Source organism: Xiphophorus maculatus, chromosome 17 (assembly GCF_002775205.1).
Source record: "Xiphophorus maculatus strain JP 163 A chromosome 17, X_maculatus-5.0-male, whole genome shotgun sequence".
Lineage (NCBI taxonomy): Eukaryota > Metazoa > Chordata > Actinopteri > Cyprinodontiformes > Poeciliidae > Xiphophorus > Xiphophorus maculatus.
The window spans coordinates 7,965,228-7,984,044 of record NC_036459.1 but is presented as its reverse complement, the minus strand read 5'-3'; the positions used below and the strand labels follow the sequence as shown (position 1 = coordinate 7,984,044).

Sequence of the window (18,817 nt, the reverse complement as noted above, 5' to 3'; positions counted from 1 at the left end):
TAACTCATTAATGTAATTCTGCAAAGAATTAGTGAAGAAGGTGACGGCTGTTGGCAAGACAGATCTCTCATAGCAGTCTGTATTACTGTACAAAAGACTGTTAATTATTTGTTTTCAGCCCTCTAGTTTAGGTTTTCTTCGTCAAAGTATTTTAGGTGCAGTAATTTATTTCAGCCACTGGGTGGCTTCATGTTCATTTGTTACAGCTTGTTTATGGATCTGAGTAGAGTGGTGCGGTTCTCAAGGCTGACTTCGTTCATAACTTCTTTCTATTGTGTGCGTCCATTGAATGAGACCACACACACACACCTGTGCCCTTATATGTATAGCTGAACCTCCAGAGCTAATTAAAACCAAGTAAAGCTCAATTCTGGACTTGGACATTCTCTTCTTTCACTAACTCACCTGACCATATATATCAGCTGTTCTAACCCGACACCCTGGAGTGATTGTTTATCCACAACTGAACCAGCTTCAGTCTTCATTACAATTTTGGTCCTTCGAGCCGGAGTAAGCAACCACTACAGTCAATATGTCAAGGCCACATGAGAGACATTGGAGAGATGTAAACCGCCCACAAAGATCGAGGCATATACCATCATATCTCCAGAATTATGAGGTCAGCTATACACCAAGGCACCACATTACTGAAGAGGAGCAGCCATCTTCATCTGAAATGCGCAGATATCTTCAAAGCATGAGAGAGGAAAGCGACCAACTACGTAGAGAGGTCCAGCGTCTTACAGATATAATCCAACAATCTCCTGGACAGGCATCAAAACCTCAGTCACAGTCCAAGCGTAGAGAAGAGGACACATCTACTACACCAGCACCTACTAGTAAGCCGACGCCATATAGTGGCCACACAGGCCCACGTCAGGCAGTAAGTGCCCCCTCGGTGATTAATGATGTTCCTCCAACTCCACAAAGCCACCGACGTGACCCCATTGAGGACCTGGATCGCTGTCTGCAGGAAGTGGGATTACTCAGCAAAGATGACATTTCTCCTGTAACATCTCGAAGCTCATCTCCCTTCTCCCAAGCCAAGCCTATGGATTTCAATACTGATGATTGTATGGAACCAGAGTCGTCACATCAAAGAGAGTGTAAATCACACCGTAAAGCTTGTGATAAATCATGTGATAGCAAAAGGCCACATTTTAAAGCAGCATCCAACTCTGATGTCAAGTATTATCCCAACTATGAGGACGATTACGACCGCTATAATGAGCCCTATCACCATGATGACAGATCTCACCACTATTATGGCGTCTCTCCATTCAAGTCAAGTCACCCAGACCACGGTGACGAATATGGCCCAATGAGGCCCAACCGACCAAGTAGTCCAAGCGCTCGCCATGATAGCCGCTACTATGGAGCAGAGAGGAGACAATCTTCTGATTACAGGGATCACCATGATGATTACCATGCAACACTCTATGCATGTGACAGAGAGAGAAGTCGGGGAGGCAGATACTCATCTGACCACCAACATTCCCCCCATCTAGATCCTTCCTTTGGTAAATCCTCAGCGCTAGAGTATTACCATGGTCCCAAACCGACTATCCCTTACTTCAAGTCCGAGGACCCTCGTGAGTTTGCCAGATTGAAACTAGCCCTCGACAACTTACTCCCATATGACGCTCCAGAGCATTTTAAGTTTCAAATACTGACAGATCATCTCAAATGTGAGGAGGCGCTACTTATAGCCGACTCATACAGTAACAGTCCACTCCCATTTACGGACACTATAAGAGCGCTCACCGAGATGTATGGTCAACCGCAGCAGCTAGCGCTGAAGAGGATTTCTAATTTAATGGATGGACCTAATATCAGACCTGGGGACATTAAAGCATTTAAGTCTTTTGCCCTTCAAGTTCGAGCCTTAGTAGGAATGCTGCAGCAACTTGGAAGCCAAGGATGGACAGAACTGAGATGTGCATCACATGTCTCTCGTCTCCTAGTGAAGTTGCCACACGACCTAAGAGCACACTTTCATAGATTTGTGAACCCTGTTCATACTCCAGTTCCAACCCTGCTTGATCTGGCTGACTGGCTTGAGTACGAAGTACGAGTTCAAGTTAGTGGTGATCAATACAGCAGTACCTCCAATAGAGAGAGACATGCTCCACCCAAGAGCCGACATCCTGACTACAAGTCACAAAGATCTACAGCGATTCTACTTGGCAGTCAGTCTCCTCAGTCAAAGATGAAATCAGATAGGACTCCAGCTGTGAGAGAGATCTCTCAGGACAAACCAAAGAAATACTGTCCCTTCTGCGATACAGAGCTTCATTATTTGAACCAGTGCAGCAACTTCAAAATCCTGTCAGTAGAGCAGAGGACAGAGTGGATTAAAGTAAACAGACGATGCTGGCGCTGCGGTCGGGAACATCAGGCTGCCAGGTGCAATCTCAAAGCAAAGTGCAAACAGTGTGAAAGGAAGCATTTGGATATCCTGCACGAGGTTAATACCAGCCAAATAAGCACAGTACCTGTCGAACCTCAACCACCTCAGCCGAGCACATGCCTAGTGAGTTCTGTTTCAGAGACACTGTACGTTGATCGGCCAGTTAGAAGCAACCAAGTGTTACTCAAGTTGTGCCGTGTCATACTCCAGAGTGGTCCAAAGGTACTAGAGACCTACGCAATACTGGATGATGGATCAGAGCGCACAATACTCCTACATGATGCAGCTCTTAGCCTGGGCCTTCAAGGGAAGCCTGAAGATCTCACACTTCGTACCGTCCGACAAGAAGTTTGCACCATCAACGGTGCCACTGTCTCCTTCTCAATTGCTCCAGCTTCACAGCCTAGTAAGTCATACCAGGTCAACAAAGCTTTCACGGCCAAACAGCTAAACTTAGCCTGCCATACCTACCCAGTTGAAGTTCTGCAGGAAAAGTATCGCCATCTCAGAGACATTCCACTGCCATCCATTAAAGGTGCCCAGCCATTGCTGCTGATAGGGTCAGATTACCCACATCTAGTTACGCCAGTGGAACCAGTACGTCTTGGTCCACCAGGTGGACCTGCAGCAGTTCGCACGAGGTTAGGATGGACTTTACAAGGCCCCACAAGTCTGTTATGCCATCAACTGTCTCCACAACAGTGCCTCTTCACTAAGTGCAATCCACCGGAAGCAGAGCTTCTAAGTCATGTGGAAAAGTTGTGGCAGCTAGATACGCTGCCTTACAGGAGTGAACGGTTGATTACCAGGTCAAGAGAAGATTTGGAGGCAGTCCGCATACTGGAAGATAAGACCACCAGAGTAATGGTCGATGGTGTAAACAGGTATGCGACACCATTGTTATGGAAACGGGACTTCCCACCCCTCCTTTCACCTAAAGAGGCTGTCTTACCACAGCTGCGTGGGACAGAGAAACGGCTAGTAAAAGACCCGGAGAAAGCTACCATTTACTCTAGAGAAATCCACAAGCTCATTGATGCTGGTTATGTCAAAGCCATAACCCCAACTAAGGCAAAGGAGAGCAACTATTCATGGTTCATTCCACACCACATTGTTCAACACAATGGGAAGTACAGAATAGTCTTCAATTGCTCCTTCATCTTTAATGAGCAGAGCATCAATGATCACCTTCTTCCTGGGCCCACACTTGGAGCCAGTCTTCTGGGAGTCCTCCTCAGGTTCCGAGAGCACCCCGTGGCTATCAGCAGTGATGTGAAGGGAATGTTTCATCAGGTACGCCTGTTGGATGAGGATAAACCCTTCCTTCGTTTCCTGTGGAGAGATGTTAAAGTGGACCAGGAACCTACCATCTATGAGTGGCAAGTGCTCCCTTTCGGTACAACGTGCAGTCCATGTTGTGCCGTCTTTGCATTACAAAGTCATGTCCAAAAACACACTGCACCAGAGGAGGATGCCCGCCAATCAGTAGAACGTTGTTTCTATATTGATAACTGTCTGCAGAGTCTTCAGTCAGAGAACCAGGCCAAGCAGCTGGTGAATCGACTGCACACAGTACTCATGGAAGGTGGATTTGAGCTCAGACAATGGGCCAGCAATGTTCCTGCTGTCATCAAACACCTACCCAAAGAATTAAGGTCAGAGAGCAGCACACTTTGGTTCACACAACAAACAGCTAACCCTCAAGAACGTACACTTGGACTGTTGTGGCAGTGTAAGTCAGACACACTCTGCTATAAGCAGCACAACCGTGACTGTCTTGAACCAACTATGCGCAACATCTATCGTCTTCTTGCCCAACAATACGATCCTCTGGGATACATTATTCCATATACGACCAGAGCTAAGATCATCGTACAGCGACTTTGGGACAAGAAGAGAGGTTGGGATGATCCCAATCTCCCTGAAGATCTGCTCCAAGCTTGGAAGTCATGGGAGGAAGAGCTTCCCCAGCTGTCCCAGATCGCTTTACCCAGATGCTACACTGACCACAACACAGATCGTAGTACCATCAGTCAGACCATCCATGTGTTTTGTGACGCATCTGAACGTGCTTATGGATCAGTGGCGTACCTGCGTAGTGATAATGGGGATGGAAGGATAGAAGTTGCATTCTTAGCTGCCAGATCCAGAGTTGCCCCAAAGAAGCAACTATCGATACCTCGACTCGAGTTATGTGGTGCTCTAACTGGAGCACAGTTAGCTTCAGTGCTGCTGAAAGAACTCACCATCAAGATCCAAAAAGTGGTATACTGGACTGATTCCACCATCGTACTCAACTGGCTCAAATCCAATTCCTGCAGATATAAAGTATTTGTAGGTACAAGGGTTGCAGAGATACAGGAATTATCAGATATCAAATCCTGGCATTACATCGATTCTGCCTCCAACCCAGCAGACGATATCACCAGAGGGAAAACATTAGCCCAACTGACTGAAAAAAGTCGTTGGACTCATGGACCATCCTTCCTCCTGCAGGCAGCTGATCAGTGGCCTGAATCACTAACTGACCACTTTATCGAGGAAACAGAGGAGTTGAGGAGCCCAGTATTCTGTGGTCTAACTAGCTCACCCCAACCGACTCTTCCTGACATTCAGCAGTTTAACACCTTTCAAGAGCTACTAGAAGCAACTGCAAGAGTACTCGGTGGGGCAGCCAGTGACAAGTCTCCCACTGCTGATGACTATCACAAGGCTGAGTTAGCCCTTTTCAGACAGGCTCAGATGGAGAACTTCCCAGAAGAAATGACGTTACTCAAATCGGGAAAAGCTCTTCCATCTACCAGTAGAGTGCTCACACTCGCCCCTGAATATGATCAGACCTCAGGTCTAATCCGTGTTGGAGGTAGGCTCCGCCGATGTGAAAGCCTAGGTCCGGATGTGCTCCATCCCATTCTACTGTCGTCCTCTCACCCTGTCTCCAAACTCCTGATCCAACATTATGACAAACAGTTGAACCACCCTGGAGCAGAGCGTGTTTTTGCTGAGCTGCGACGAAAATACTGGCTACTTAGAGGGAGAGAAGCCGTCAGGAAGCACCAGCATAACTGTGTGGACTGCAGGAAATGGCGAGGCAGCCCTCAAGTCCCAAGGATGGCAGATCTTCCACCCTCCAGTTTGAGGCTTTTCAAACCACCTTTCTATTCAACAGGGGTGGACTGCTTTGGTCCGATGATGGTAAAGGTGGGACGACGCAACGAAAAGAGGTGGGGAATCCTGTATAAGTGTCTTACCACCCGAGCTGTCCATCTTGACATCCTCCCAAATATGGACACAGATTCCTTCCTAATGTCACTCAGACGTTTTATATCTCGAAGAGGAAAGCCCCATGAGATCCTTTCAGACCAGGGAACTAATTTCAAAGGAGGAGATAAAGAACTTCAAGAAGCCTTCGGTGCCCTGGAACAAGCAGTGAAGGACCAACTTGCTGCTCAACAGATTCGCTTCCGCTTTAATCCCCCTAATGCTCCGCATTTTGGTGGGTCTTGGGAGCGAGAGGTTAGATCAGTAAAGAACGCACTCCGGATTGTTCTTGGAGTTCAGTCAGTGCCAGAGGAGGTGTTGAGAACAGTCCTTATTGAAATAGAGGGTATTCTCAACTCCAGGCCATTGGGCTATGTTTCATCTGATCTGGCCGATCCAGATCCAATCACACCCAACTGCTTGTTGATGGGGCGGCCGGACTCCTCCCTTCCACAAGTGGTCTATCCCGAGTCTGAACTTTTAAGTCGAAAAAGGTGGCGACATTCTCAGGTTTTAACAGATCACTTCTGGAAGCATTACATCCGCCACTTTCTTCCAACATTACAAGCCAGACAGAAATGGCAAACAGAAAAGGATGACATCACTGTAGGCACTATAGTGCTTATTGTTGACCAGCAGACACCAAGAGCCCTCTGGCAAGTTGGAACAGTGACGAGCGTCATACCCGGAGCAGATGGACGCGTGAGGACAGCTGTGGTTCAAGTGAAAGGCAGGACCTTCACTAGGCCAGTTGTTCGCCTCATAAAGCTGCCAGCTCTACCTCCAGATGATTAAGACACCTAGTGGTCAAATTTGAGTATCAAATTTGGGGGCGGCTGTACAAAAGACTGTTAATTATTTGTTTTCAGCCCTCTAGTTTAGGTTTTCTTCGTCAAAGTATTTTAGGTGCAGTAATTTATTTCAGCCACTGGGTGGCTTCATGTTCATTTGTTACAGCTTGTTTATGGATCTGAGTAGAGTGGTGCGGTTCTCAAGGCTGACTTCGTTCATAACTTCTTTCTATTGTGTGCGTCCATTGAATGAGACCACACACACACACCTGTGCCCTTATATGTATAGCTGAACCTCCAGAGCTAATTAAAACCAAGTAAAGCTCAATTCTGGACTTGGACATTCTCTTCTTTCACTAACTCACCTGACCATATATATCAGCTGTTCTAACCCGACACCCTGGAGTGATTGTTTATCCACAACTGAACCAGCTTCAGTCTTCATTACAATTACAGTGAATCTGAAGAAGCCTCTGACTGAAGATACTCTGCCTTCACAAGACAGTCTCATGAAAAGGATGGTCAAGCTGTTGTTTGTGCTGTACAATGGCTGCTGGAAAAGACAAGTGTTTTGTGGTTGACTCACCATCCAGAAACTACTTGCTGCTTTCTTTTTGGTTGTTGAGGGGGCTCCACTTCTGGTTTTCAAAGATGTACTGTTGTATAATTGCACGTCTGATGCAGCCATTTTAACGTGCGAGTGTAAACGTTGAGTTTGGGGTTGTGCCCAGGAGCAGCTTATTTGGATTTAAAGGGGACATATTATGCTTGATCGGGTTACGATAGATCTGTGGGCGATACAAAACAAGTCCATAACATTTTATTTGCCTAAAATTATTCTTGGATAATGAGATTTTAGTCAGCAGTAAAACCAGCTGACCAAACGTACTAGAGCTCTATTGGTTGCTAGGTGATAAGCTGGGGTTGCTAGGTAACAGGCAGTTAACCCAATGCCAAGAAAATGGCTGGGTGTTTTTTAAAAAGATTTTAGCTGTTTCTAGAAGCAGTAGAAAACCAAAAAGTACAAAAACGTTCAAAATGGGAATTTTGCATAATAGGTCCTAAGGTATTTTATGAAATTATCCTTTACTTAGCATTTGATACTGATCAAGAATATTTTTTTCTAAGTGATTTAAACAGATTTAAATTGGTTTGTTTAATCTCAAGCTTGGTGGTTCTCACAGAAGGCGGTCATGTAGCATTTGAGATGGAAAATATTGAGTCAAATGAATCAGAGCTTAAAATAACCATGTAAAAGCTTCCTGAATTAGTTCTGCTGACCTTAGTTCAACTAAAATAAAACTTTGATTATTAAAGTCTCATTTATTCAGTTAAAAAAAGGGGACAAAGTACATTATTTAGCACTCAACTAAATATAGCCAAAGTTTTAGAAAGTGGGAGCTTTCATCAGTGGGTCTTCTATCATATTTAATTAGTTGCTTCAACTTTAACTTTAAAAAGACTGAAAAAAACTTTGTTTTTTTAAACTTCATTCTTCCTTTTGAAAAAATGTCCTAAAATATTTGACAAACAGTGGCCTACGGTAGGTCCTGATCATTCCTCAGCCCAAAAATGAGTCATGAATAATCGATTTTTTTAGACTGGAACAAAACCTCTGAAAATGGGAACAAAGCGACCCAAAACATTAGATCTGGGTTGGACTGAAAACATAACCCTAATACTTTATTTATTTAAGATGAATATGTGTGGCTCTCTTTAACACTTAACATTATTAAAATCTTTAAAAAGAAGAATATATTAACCTAAAATTGTAAACTCTACAAAGCAAAATGAGGGTACATTTTCTTTCATTTCCATTTAAACTGATTTTTTATTATTATTATTATTCAGATGCTTTAATCTCTTTTACAGCATTCATATCATTGTTTGTTCATTAAAAAGACATAAAAATTAAAATAAAATTAGGTGCTTCAGGAAAAAAGACAAACTTTTAAGGCTTCACAATATATTGCAAGTAAATAGTCATCACAATAAATCAACAAAATATATCACAATAGACACGGGATCAATATCAACAGAAAATACATCTGATAGAATTTTTTATAATTTCAATAAACTCCGATCCAGAACCGCACAGCATTCTGGGAGATGTAGGCAAAGGAAAGGCTTAGGCCTTTAGCAACATTGGTGCTCACTCTCCCTTTGGTTACCTAGCAACTCTCTCATTCTTTGGTTACCTAGCAACAAGCTGTTGAATAACTCGCACAGCAGCAGTTTCAGGTTCCGTCTTGTAATTGCTTAAAAAATAAATAAAGAACAGCTTAGAGTGAAAGCTGGATAAATAAATAATATTTCAGTCATTTAAAATCTACAAAAACAAGTCCGCAATTATTTATATCGACCAATTTGAAGCACTTATATCATATGTTTTTCAGCCATATATCATGGCAACACATGCTCACACATTGCCCAAAATGTCAAAAGTTGCAAACAAAAAAAGGCATAAAAGGTATTTATCCCAACTAATATCACAACTTTTTATTAAAAAAATTGTAACTGTATCATCTATCCATGTCTATTCGCTTATATTCACACAGCAGGCAAATGACCCAAATCGGATTTGGATAACTAGAGGAAGTCTGAACATCCCAATTCAAAAATTTGTATTTGTGTCGCTTCCGTATGGAGAGCTAAATCTGATATATCCGTCCGTCCATCCATCCATCCATCCATCCATCCATCCATCCATCCATCCATCCATCCATCCATCCATCCATCCATCCATCCGTCCATCCATCGATCCATTTTCTGACACCGTTGTCCTTAGTGGGTCAGGAGGTGCTGGTGCACATCTCCAGCTAACGTTTCGGGCGAGAGGCGGGTTCACCCTAGACAGGTCGCCAGTCTGTCACAGTGCAACACATAGACAGACAGGACACACAACCATGCACACACACACCTAGGGAGAATTTAGAGAGACAATTAACCTGACAGTCATGTTTTTGGACTGTGGGAGGAAGCCGGAGAACCCGGAGAGAACCCACGCATGCACAGGGAGAACATGCAAACTCCACGCCTGATATATCCAATAATTTTCAAATCAGAATGATCATGTTGCATTTTATCTAACATTTATAAATCCATACAGACTTCTTTGTTTCACAAACTGCCATTGCTATAAGTAGTTATTTATTTTTTCTAACGTCTCTTTGTCCTTTTATAATCTTGTGGTAATAATTTTTCTTCCTATTCCATAAACAGAGCGCTGCTGTGTGCCGTCTTCTGCACATGTGGGTCGTTTGAGGTTATTCACAGTTGCATTTAATAAGTAGTACGAACAACCATGCAAAAAAATAAAATCTGAATTGAGCATTTAGTCCTGCTGTGTGAACGTTGCCTTAGTCTAAAGTGAAGAAAATTGTGCGACTCTTGGGAGTTGAAAACATATGGATTGCATATTTATTTTCATCCCCCAGTTGTGTTTCCACGATTAAACAGTAACTATTTACAGTGTCTCTCTGTAAGTCCCAACAAACAGAGTGCATACAGGCTCTGTTTTTAGTATGAACAATGTTCTCAGATGTGAAACGCCATTCGGCACCTCCAGGGTAGAGCGCTGTGTGCTATCACAGCTGGGATCAGCGTTAACAAGTCTAATTAGCACATGGCAAAGACAGAACATTTACGAAGTTGTTTGTACCGCATTTGATGCTGTAAACATTTTTTAAGTAACTAGAGGAAGATCCTTACATGTCAGTAAACTTGACTCAAGACGTCGCAGTGCAGAGGAGAATATTGCTGTTATTAGCGGAGCCTCCTGTCAGGAAGTCTTTGACATGCTGTCACCTCCATGCAAATGGACTTGATTTCACCTCTGGGTGTCCAAATTGCATCACTTAGCTGCTAAATTGGTGCTTCGCCTTTCCTCTACTGGCTAAAAGCTCAAATAGTCGACCTTTGCCATGCAGGAGAGAAAGGGACAAAAAGGAATAAAGAAGACGTTTAATGAAGAGACGGAGCGGGGCAGCGCGGTTCAGCTCAGGGTTATTCTAAAACATCAACCAAAGTTTGATCATTTTAGGCATTAATGTGCATATCTATACAGAAATTACCTTGCAGCATCAGTTTGTCCTTAATCACACTTTCAGATCAAGTTTAGTTCTATATCACATTTCAGCAACAATCATGAAAACATCAGTCACCAATTATAAAACAATCAATAAGCATCATGTTTTGTCAAATGCGTTCATCAAAGTTATCAAGAAAACACCTAAAATGTGTTGATCAATATTCCAGCTGCTACTCAAAGGAGACTCTAAACAAATGTGTTTTAGTCTAGATTTAAAGGAACTCCGTGTTTCAGCTGTTTTCTGGAAGTTTGTTCCAGATATGTGGTGCCTAGAAGCTGAATGCTGCTTCTCCATGTTTGGTTCTGGTTCTGATGCAGAGCAGAACCAAAAGACCTGAGAGGTCTGCAAGGTTGCTATGAAAACAGCAGATCTTTAATGTAATTTGGTGTAAAATACTAAGTATTTTAAATAAATAACTTAGCAACAGGGAGCCAGTGTAAGGACGTATGAATTAGTTTCTCTAAATTTTACTGGATCATTAGTCCTTTAATCATTCTTCAGGTGATAGAAGGCTGATTTTATAACTCTCTTTATGAAGAGTCTCTGAAGGTTCTGACCCAGTTTTCAGGCCTGATCTGCAGCTTAAGCTGACTCTTGATCTTTTCTCTTTTGGTCCAAAGATAACAACTCCAGTTTTATTCTGTTCATCTGGACAAAGCTATTGTGCTTTCACGCATTGATTTGTTCTTAGCATCTAGTTAAAGTTTGGTTTTGGTGTCACCTGGTGTCAACATAATGTAGAGCTGTGTATCATCGGCGTAGCCATGGTAACTAATCTTACTTTTGAATGTTGTAGATGGAGATGAAATCTCCTTTCAAAATCTTCTCTGTTTTCTTTAGTAATTTGGGTTTTATTTGTGGTTTTATTATTGTGGATGGAAACCAACAAAGAGGTGAATTAACACCACAGTTATGATTTTACACCAGTATGTTTCATAATTAAGCATCCAATCCAGTGTAGCTTGCTGGTGTTTTGTTTTAAGAGTGTGAGATTAATAATATTCCACATTACTCTGATAGTGAAATTTTCCTCATACTGAGAGAACAAGTGAATCTTCTGCTCCGTTGTACAGCAGGGAAGCTCTAACCGCTCTGTTTTCTGTTTTTTATTTTCCACAGGCACTACTCGGCAGCCCAAGGAGGGAGAAGTCCCAGGCGTGGATTATAATTTTGTGACCATCGACCAGTTTATGGAATTGGAGAAAAGCGGCGCTTTGCTGGAGAGTGGAACATATGAAGGTGAGGATTCAGTAAAGACGGCGCGTGTGACTGCTGTAATTATTCTTTGTGGCATTTTTGGGTCTTTGCAGAAGGCGTGCTTCAAATAGGGTTGAAACAATTAATCAATTATTGAAGCAATCATCAATTAATTTAGTAATTGATTAATCATTGACTGGTTTTAGCCATTTCAAAGCCAGCTTTGATGTAGGGCTGAAATTATTAATTGAATTAATTTGTCAGCTAATTCAGTGATTGATTGATCATTAACTCATGTATACAGACTCTAAAAAGGGACAATTGATGAAAGAAAAACTTACTGAGAGCTAATTAAGACAAAACTGTATAAAATATATAAACATTTTGTATTTAAAATTAATCAAAAACATCTGTCTGATAATATGTCCTACAAAAACCAAAATTATTAAATAGTCAACAGGTTAGCTTTACTTGGCGGCCAGTCAGTCAGAAAAGACTTTTCACACATTGATGTAAAGCTTCTCTGTTGTTGCATTATTTTTTTATTTACTTATTTATTTGCATTTTTTAATGCATTTCTGATATTGCATAAGCAGAATGTGCCTATTTCTTATTCGATTAATCATCAGAATAATCGATTAATCGATAACTAAAATAATCGTTAGCTTCACTATAACGACGGGGGATTTATTCGTCCATTTCTTTCCTCCAGCTCTACATTCATTCGTCCATCTTTTAGCTCTGTGGAGGCGAGAGAGTCATTAGTCATCAAGGACACTTAAAGGAATCTGTAAACACTGAATAGTGGAGAAAAAAGCCCACACACCCACTTCCGCAGCACCTTCATGTTGCCTTTCTCATGGCCTGGACCTTGAGCTGCAGCAGCTCTTCAGTTTCTGAACCAAAACAAACACATTCTCTGTCGGGTGGTCAGATAGGCTGGACACTCTTAGCTCTAAATGCTTCCCTTGGTCCGCCTGACGACCTCCAACTCCAGCAAACCCTGCCAATACATAGATAACGCTCTTCTCCTCCCACATGACTCCAGTCTCAGTCTGCTGCTGCAAACGGGAGGATGGAAGAAAATGAAATTTCTGAAGCTCCGTTTAATGCCACTGCCAGGGGGGTTGTCAGATCCTTTTGGCGATGGAAGCTGTTTTCCACAGGGGGGAGAGAGAGGCTGAGGTTTTTTCTGTGTAATTGATTTGCCATCATTCAGCGTTTTATGTGTTTTAATGATTTAATAGCCAATTAGATGAAGAATAAAGAGATAAAGGATCAAATTTGAGGGGAAGAGTACTTGGAATAATTTGTTACAGCAGCAAAGATTTGTTAAAAGGAACAATTTACAACAGGTCTACACAGATTCACAGCTCTTTGTTGGGAAGATGTTTTATAATTCTGCTCACATCTCACTGATTTGTGTTTTTTCAGCTGGACAAAAACACCAAGGGTTTTTTTTAAAGCATGTTTGTTCCAGCTTTGGGGTCAAATAGTCCCTTAAACAGTTCACACATTCATATCTAGACATCTCCAAATTCTAGGCCTTTTACTTCCATTTTAAACATTAAATAAACTATTTTATTATCTTGTTCGTAAAGGAGACATGATGCAAGATTCTTTTGCATGATTTTGTACTTCCATTTGCATCTCAGCTGCTTCTAAAAACAGCCAAAGTATTTTAAAACATCCATCCATGTGTTTTGGTTTGTCTTTTTGGAGTGTGGGGGTGGGAGGTGTTGTTTTTTTGCCAATAAGTACAAATTGAAAATGATTACCTAGCAACCCTAGCATAACCGAGCTTGTCACCTAGCAACATTAACCAAGCTCCAGCAGGTTTGGTCAGCTGGTTTTACCACTGCTGAAAAAGACAAGTGTTTTGTTGTTGATTTACCATCCAGAAACTACTTGCTGCATTCTTCCTGGTTGTGCAGGAGGCTCCACTTCTGGTTTTCAAAGATGTGCGGTTGTATAATTGCGCATCTGTTTGCTGGCATTTTGCCTTGCGACTGTAAACATTCACTCAGTTTACATGTTGAACTGACTAAAATCTCATTATCTGAAAAAGATTTTGCACAGAAAAATGTAATGAAGATGTTTTATATCAAATAAGCAGACTCTGACCCATTACCTAGCAACCACAATAGAATTCTGCCTGTATCCTAGCAACCTAAGTGGAGCTCCAACACGTTTGGTCAGCTGGTTTCACCATTGTCTGCACTTTACAATGGCTGCTGGAAGAGCAAGTGTTTTGTTGTCGACTTCACATCCAGAAACCACTTACTGCATTTTTGTTAATTGCGCAGGAGGCTCCACTGCTGCTTTTTAAAGATGTACGATTGTGTAACGGCATATCTAATTGCAACCATGTGCGAGTGTAAATGTTGAGTTGGGAAGGCATGGCTAGCAGCAGCTTATTTGGATTTAAAGTGACAAGAGACCCTAAAGAAAGAAGCTCAAAATAGTAAGAAGTCAGCAAAATATAATTTCACTTTCTAAGAATGATTTTTTGCAAAATATCAAAGGAAAACAAAGTCAAAATAAATTTTTTAAATTGCTGTGGCCATAACAGTCTTTATCTGTGATTTGTGAGTAGATTGTAACCTGTCATAGATGGTAGGACGCTCAGTTAGTTTCCACATAATGACTGTGATTTTTTTTATTATTTTTGTTAGTTTGTTTTTTTACCAGCTGTAAATTTGTTTCTTTTATATGGTTTTCAAAGTGTAGCCGCTTTCTTTCAGCCAGCTGAGCAGCAGTGTCTGGCATCAGGATAGGAAGTCAGAGTGACACTACAAATGTGTAAATTTGTATCCAGAAAAATATAAAACCTAAAGCATAAAATATATTTTAAAAGAAAACAGCCAGAGCTGTAGGAAATGTAACGTGCTTCGCTCACAATGGGAGCAATAAAGACAATTCTTCGTTCTGAAATTGGTTGTTTTGCTCCGCTGACAAAGTGAAGCAAATGTTAGGTTTACATGCAGTTATAAATTGCCTGTAAGGGTGAAATGTTTATGTTACATGCTTAAGCTTAATGCCTCAGAATGTCTATTGCTCTGACTGTAATGCAGACCTGGAAACTCAGAAACCTGCTGGTACTTTATCTGCAGGTATTCAAATAATGTATTTTCTTCTGAATAAATATCAGTTTATTTAGAACTGAAATTCTTTGGGTTGAATAAATAGATTAAAGCAGGAACAAAATGATGTATAGCGTCACTGAATAATGTTAATATTTGATGTTTTCTGGATTCTGGTTCACAAATCATAGAAGATGATGCTTCATTTAGAATAAAGTGGAAAATTTAGCTAATTTAATACAAATTGTATCTTGACAACATTTGGTTGAGGTTGTTGGATTTAGAAATGTGTTTAATAAGCTTAATGTTTTACTGCTTTATTTATTTAAAAGCTAGTTTTAGTATTATTTTCTTTTTTCAGTCTGTTATCAAATAATCTATTGATTAATCAATTAATCAAATTTAAAACATTAACACACTTAAGACTTTTTAAGTGAAAAATTAAATTTGCACACAATCAGGTTCCCTGATTTAACAATGTACCTAAACACACATCACATCAGGGCTGCAACTGATGATTATTATAGTTATCGATTAATCTATCTACGTATTATTTTGATGATTAATCGATTAATCAGATTTAAAAAATGGCAGATCCTGCAGATTTTTCACTTGAGACTTTTTACTCAATATCAAAAATACATTTAATAAATAATTCAGTTCCTTTTTTTTAACAAAAATAAACATATTGTTGCCTAAAATGCAGCAACATAGTATTCCTCTACTGAAGATTTACATCAATATGAGCAAAGCTCAAATATTTCTGCTTCACTCGGCATCAACACATTGTTCAGCTAATCTGTTTAGTATGTTTTGGATTAAGTTATTTAAAATTTGATTATCAAAAGGTGATTAATAGATTTTTTCCAGAATTCAAACTAGGTGGAGCTAAAACTATGAGGCCAAACAAGGAGTTACATTTTACTGTTTTCTTTAGTTGTTTTTTTTTTTATCTTAAATGCAAAATGTATGTATTTCTTTTTTACAGTTTTGGTTTAATTGCTGCTCTCACTAAGGTTTTATTTCAGCAAATGGTATTTTCTTTTAGCCTGTATACTCCAGTTAATGATTAATCAATTAGTAGATCAGTTGACGATTATTTGAATAAACGATTCATAACGATTAATCGTTAATCATTTGGAATGGACAAAGCAGGCTAAAATTGGGTTTCTAGAAGGACATTTAATGTGACATCTTTGCCTGTGTTGTATTTAAATTTGTTTCAAGAACCGTAGCTACGAGGCATGTGTGTGTTATGCAAGTTAGCTTTCTTCCTTGTCAGAGGCAAATATTAATCTCGTCAGGTTTCAGGATTTATATGGGACTGTTAATCCAAACAGTCCCAATAATCTCTTCCCAGCTACTCTGTGGAGGCCTTGTGTCTTCCAAAGTCGATGGTTTTTTCCACCGCAGTGGGAGACACGAGCTAATTTTTTTCCTTTTAAGTCTCTCTTGCTTCTCCTGGTGTTTTCCTGCAGTCGGTGTTAGCGGTGTCGCTAATGCTTCAGCGCGGTGCATTAAAATAATCCCTGTGGATTTTCACACGTCGTCTTCTCATGTAAGATCTTTCTACCAGGAGCGCCGTGGTGCGGCTGAGCAGATAAGCTTTCTTAAAAGCAAACCTTCCATGAACTACTACAGGACATGTCTGTGGCTGGAGCTGATTTTTGCACACTCTTGGATTTTATATATAGCATTTGATCTTTTAAGGAAAAATGTGTATTACAGCTCTGTTGTCTTAAAAAATGGCATTTAAAATCAATTCCAGTTGATAGAAAATACCTAACCCTAGCTATATCTATCTTTTGAATTGAAAGGTTTATAAAGTTGTCTCTGTTGTTCAACATTTTAGACATTGCCTCCTGTAGTAAACTTCAAAAATAATTTTTGTTCAGTTTTTTACTCACTTGTTGGCTCACCTGGTAAAGACAAAAAAAATTTTGCTTAATTTTACATTAAAGATGGCTAATTTAGTTTTTCTCAACTCTATTTCAGTAATCCTCACACCAAAATAAAACTAACATTTGGGAGACTCCATCAGAAGTATCACAGCAGCTTTTATAGTTTAAGAGAAAATGAGGATATAACATAAAATAATCTGGATTTTGGTATATAAGCCTTCTAGAAATATGTAAATAAAAAGAAACCATAGCTCCACCTGTGGGAATTACCTTTGCAAAGATTGATGTAAAACTAAAACTAATTTATTTCATTTAATAAAAAAATAAAAATAAAATAAAAAACATGGGTTTTCACATACTAAACTACATCAACTTATTTTTACATGTCTATTTTTTTTTTAATATCCACACTAATTTAATTATTTTATCTAATTGTTTGTGTAATTTTTGGAATTCCAGTGTAAAAAATAAAAATTACTACAAATATAGGCACATTTTACTGAAAAAATAAAATAAAACCATCAAAATATATACCCCTATTTTTTGGCACTGCCAGAGCTCCATACAATGTCTCTTTTGATTAAGGTTCCTGATCACTGACGTCTGTTCTGAAGCCCAGGAGGATAAACTCAAATACTTATCAGCTTCTAGCCAATAGCCTGACGTTTCCATGGACACCAGAGTGTATGGAAAAAGTTTTTAAAAAATAGCAAAGAATCATTTATTTAAACTTTTTTTCCTCATTAAAACGTGGCATCCATACTGGCAGAAATATATGTTGCATCCAAATTTTCATTTGCAAGGACATTTAAGGCTTGAAGAAACATTTACACTATTAGTTTACATAAGATTTAAGGCATCCTTATTTACAAAAGTAAATATGTTTTTATAGCATTCATATTGGAAGTGTTCATAATTACAAAAGTAAAGAAATTTGTGGAATCTATAGTTACAAAAAGTAATATTTTCAGCATCCATGTACACAGAGTTAGCAACATTTCTTGCATTCATATTTACAAAAATAACTGAATTTATTTGCATTAATATTTAAAGGAGTGATGAAAAGAGTAGTCGTATTTGTAGCATCAAGTAAATACTTTTGTAGCATCCATTCATGCTAACAGAAATAATGTGTAGCAACTCAAAATAGATGTAAAAATGTGCAATAAAATGCATCTAAAAATATAGAAATGATCCTTAACACTTAGAATTAACATAATTTAAAATAGTTCAAAACTTTATCTTTTTCTGATCAGAATTAAAGCAAGTTGTTGAAATTGGTGATAACAAATTTAGTTGTTTTTTAAAATTTAGCATTAAATGTGTAGTTAGATTGTTTTCCTCCAAGTTGTTTTTGACTGAATCATGTTAAGACTTTTAATACAACTTTTGGCACAAATTTATAGCAACAATTGTCGAGGTCGCTGTATTCCACCACTAGGAAATAACCAAACAGCACGTCTTGGTTTGTAGAAGAAATAAAAAGATAGTTTTTAAGGTTTTCACAGCGGCGGGTGGAGGCTTTCAGAGCAGCTGCCAAAACTCAAATCGAATCATAATAATCAGAAAGAACACAGAAGAAAATGAAGAGAAAAACGTTTATTATTGAGTCCAAGATTTCCTCAAATTTAGCAAAATCAAATTCGAACATGTCTGGAAAGTGATTGATGTGGAGAGCAGAACATGAGCCGTGGGCACATCTAAATATCTGCGTTTGCAAATCTTGGGTTTTTGATTAGCTTTTTTTTTATATATATATATATATATATATTGTTTTTGTAGGTTTTGACATTAAATATGACATTAAGCGGCAAATTATAGTTATCAGAAATGTGCCACAAACTATATGCTAGTTTTTTCTGAGTGATTCTTAAACTAATTTGTGTGAACTGAATTCAAACAGAAGTAATCTGAAATTAATGTGAAGATTAATACAGTTTTAATGACATCTAGAATGCCTTTATTTCAATACATGAGGTCAATATTTAAAATTAACATCTACTAAATTGTGCTTAAGAGGAAAGGAGATCGGGCTTTTTCTGTAGTTGGTCCTCTTCTATGGAACAATCTTCCTTTCCAAATT

At 39.5% G+C, this 18,817-nt stretch overlaps 1 protein-coding gene across 9 annotated transcripts in view; it reads left to right on the top strand.

Moving 5' to 3' along the window:
• magi2 (membrane associated guanylate kinase, WW and PDZ domain containing 2) overlaps window positions 1–18,817 on the top strand; it is a 240,702-nt gene that overhangs the window by 126,680 nt on the left and 95,205 nt on the right. For all 9 annotated transcript variants that reach the window (XM_023349882.1, XM_023349881.1, XM_023349880.1 and 6 more), the window contains exon 3: window positions 11,673–11,792. In XM_023349882.1, the coding sequence (XP_023205650.1) occupies window positions 11,673–11,792 (120 nt within the window). The remainder of the gene's footprint in view (window positions 1–11,672; window positions 11,793–18,817) is intronic.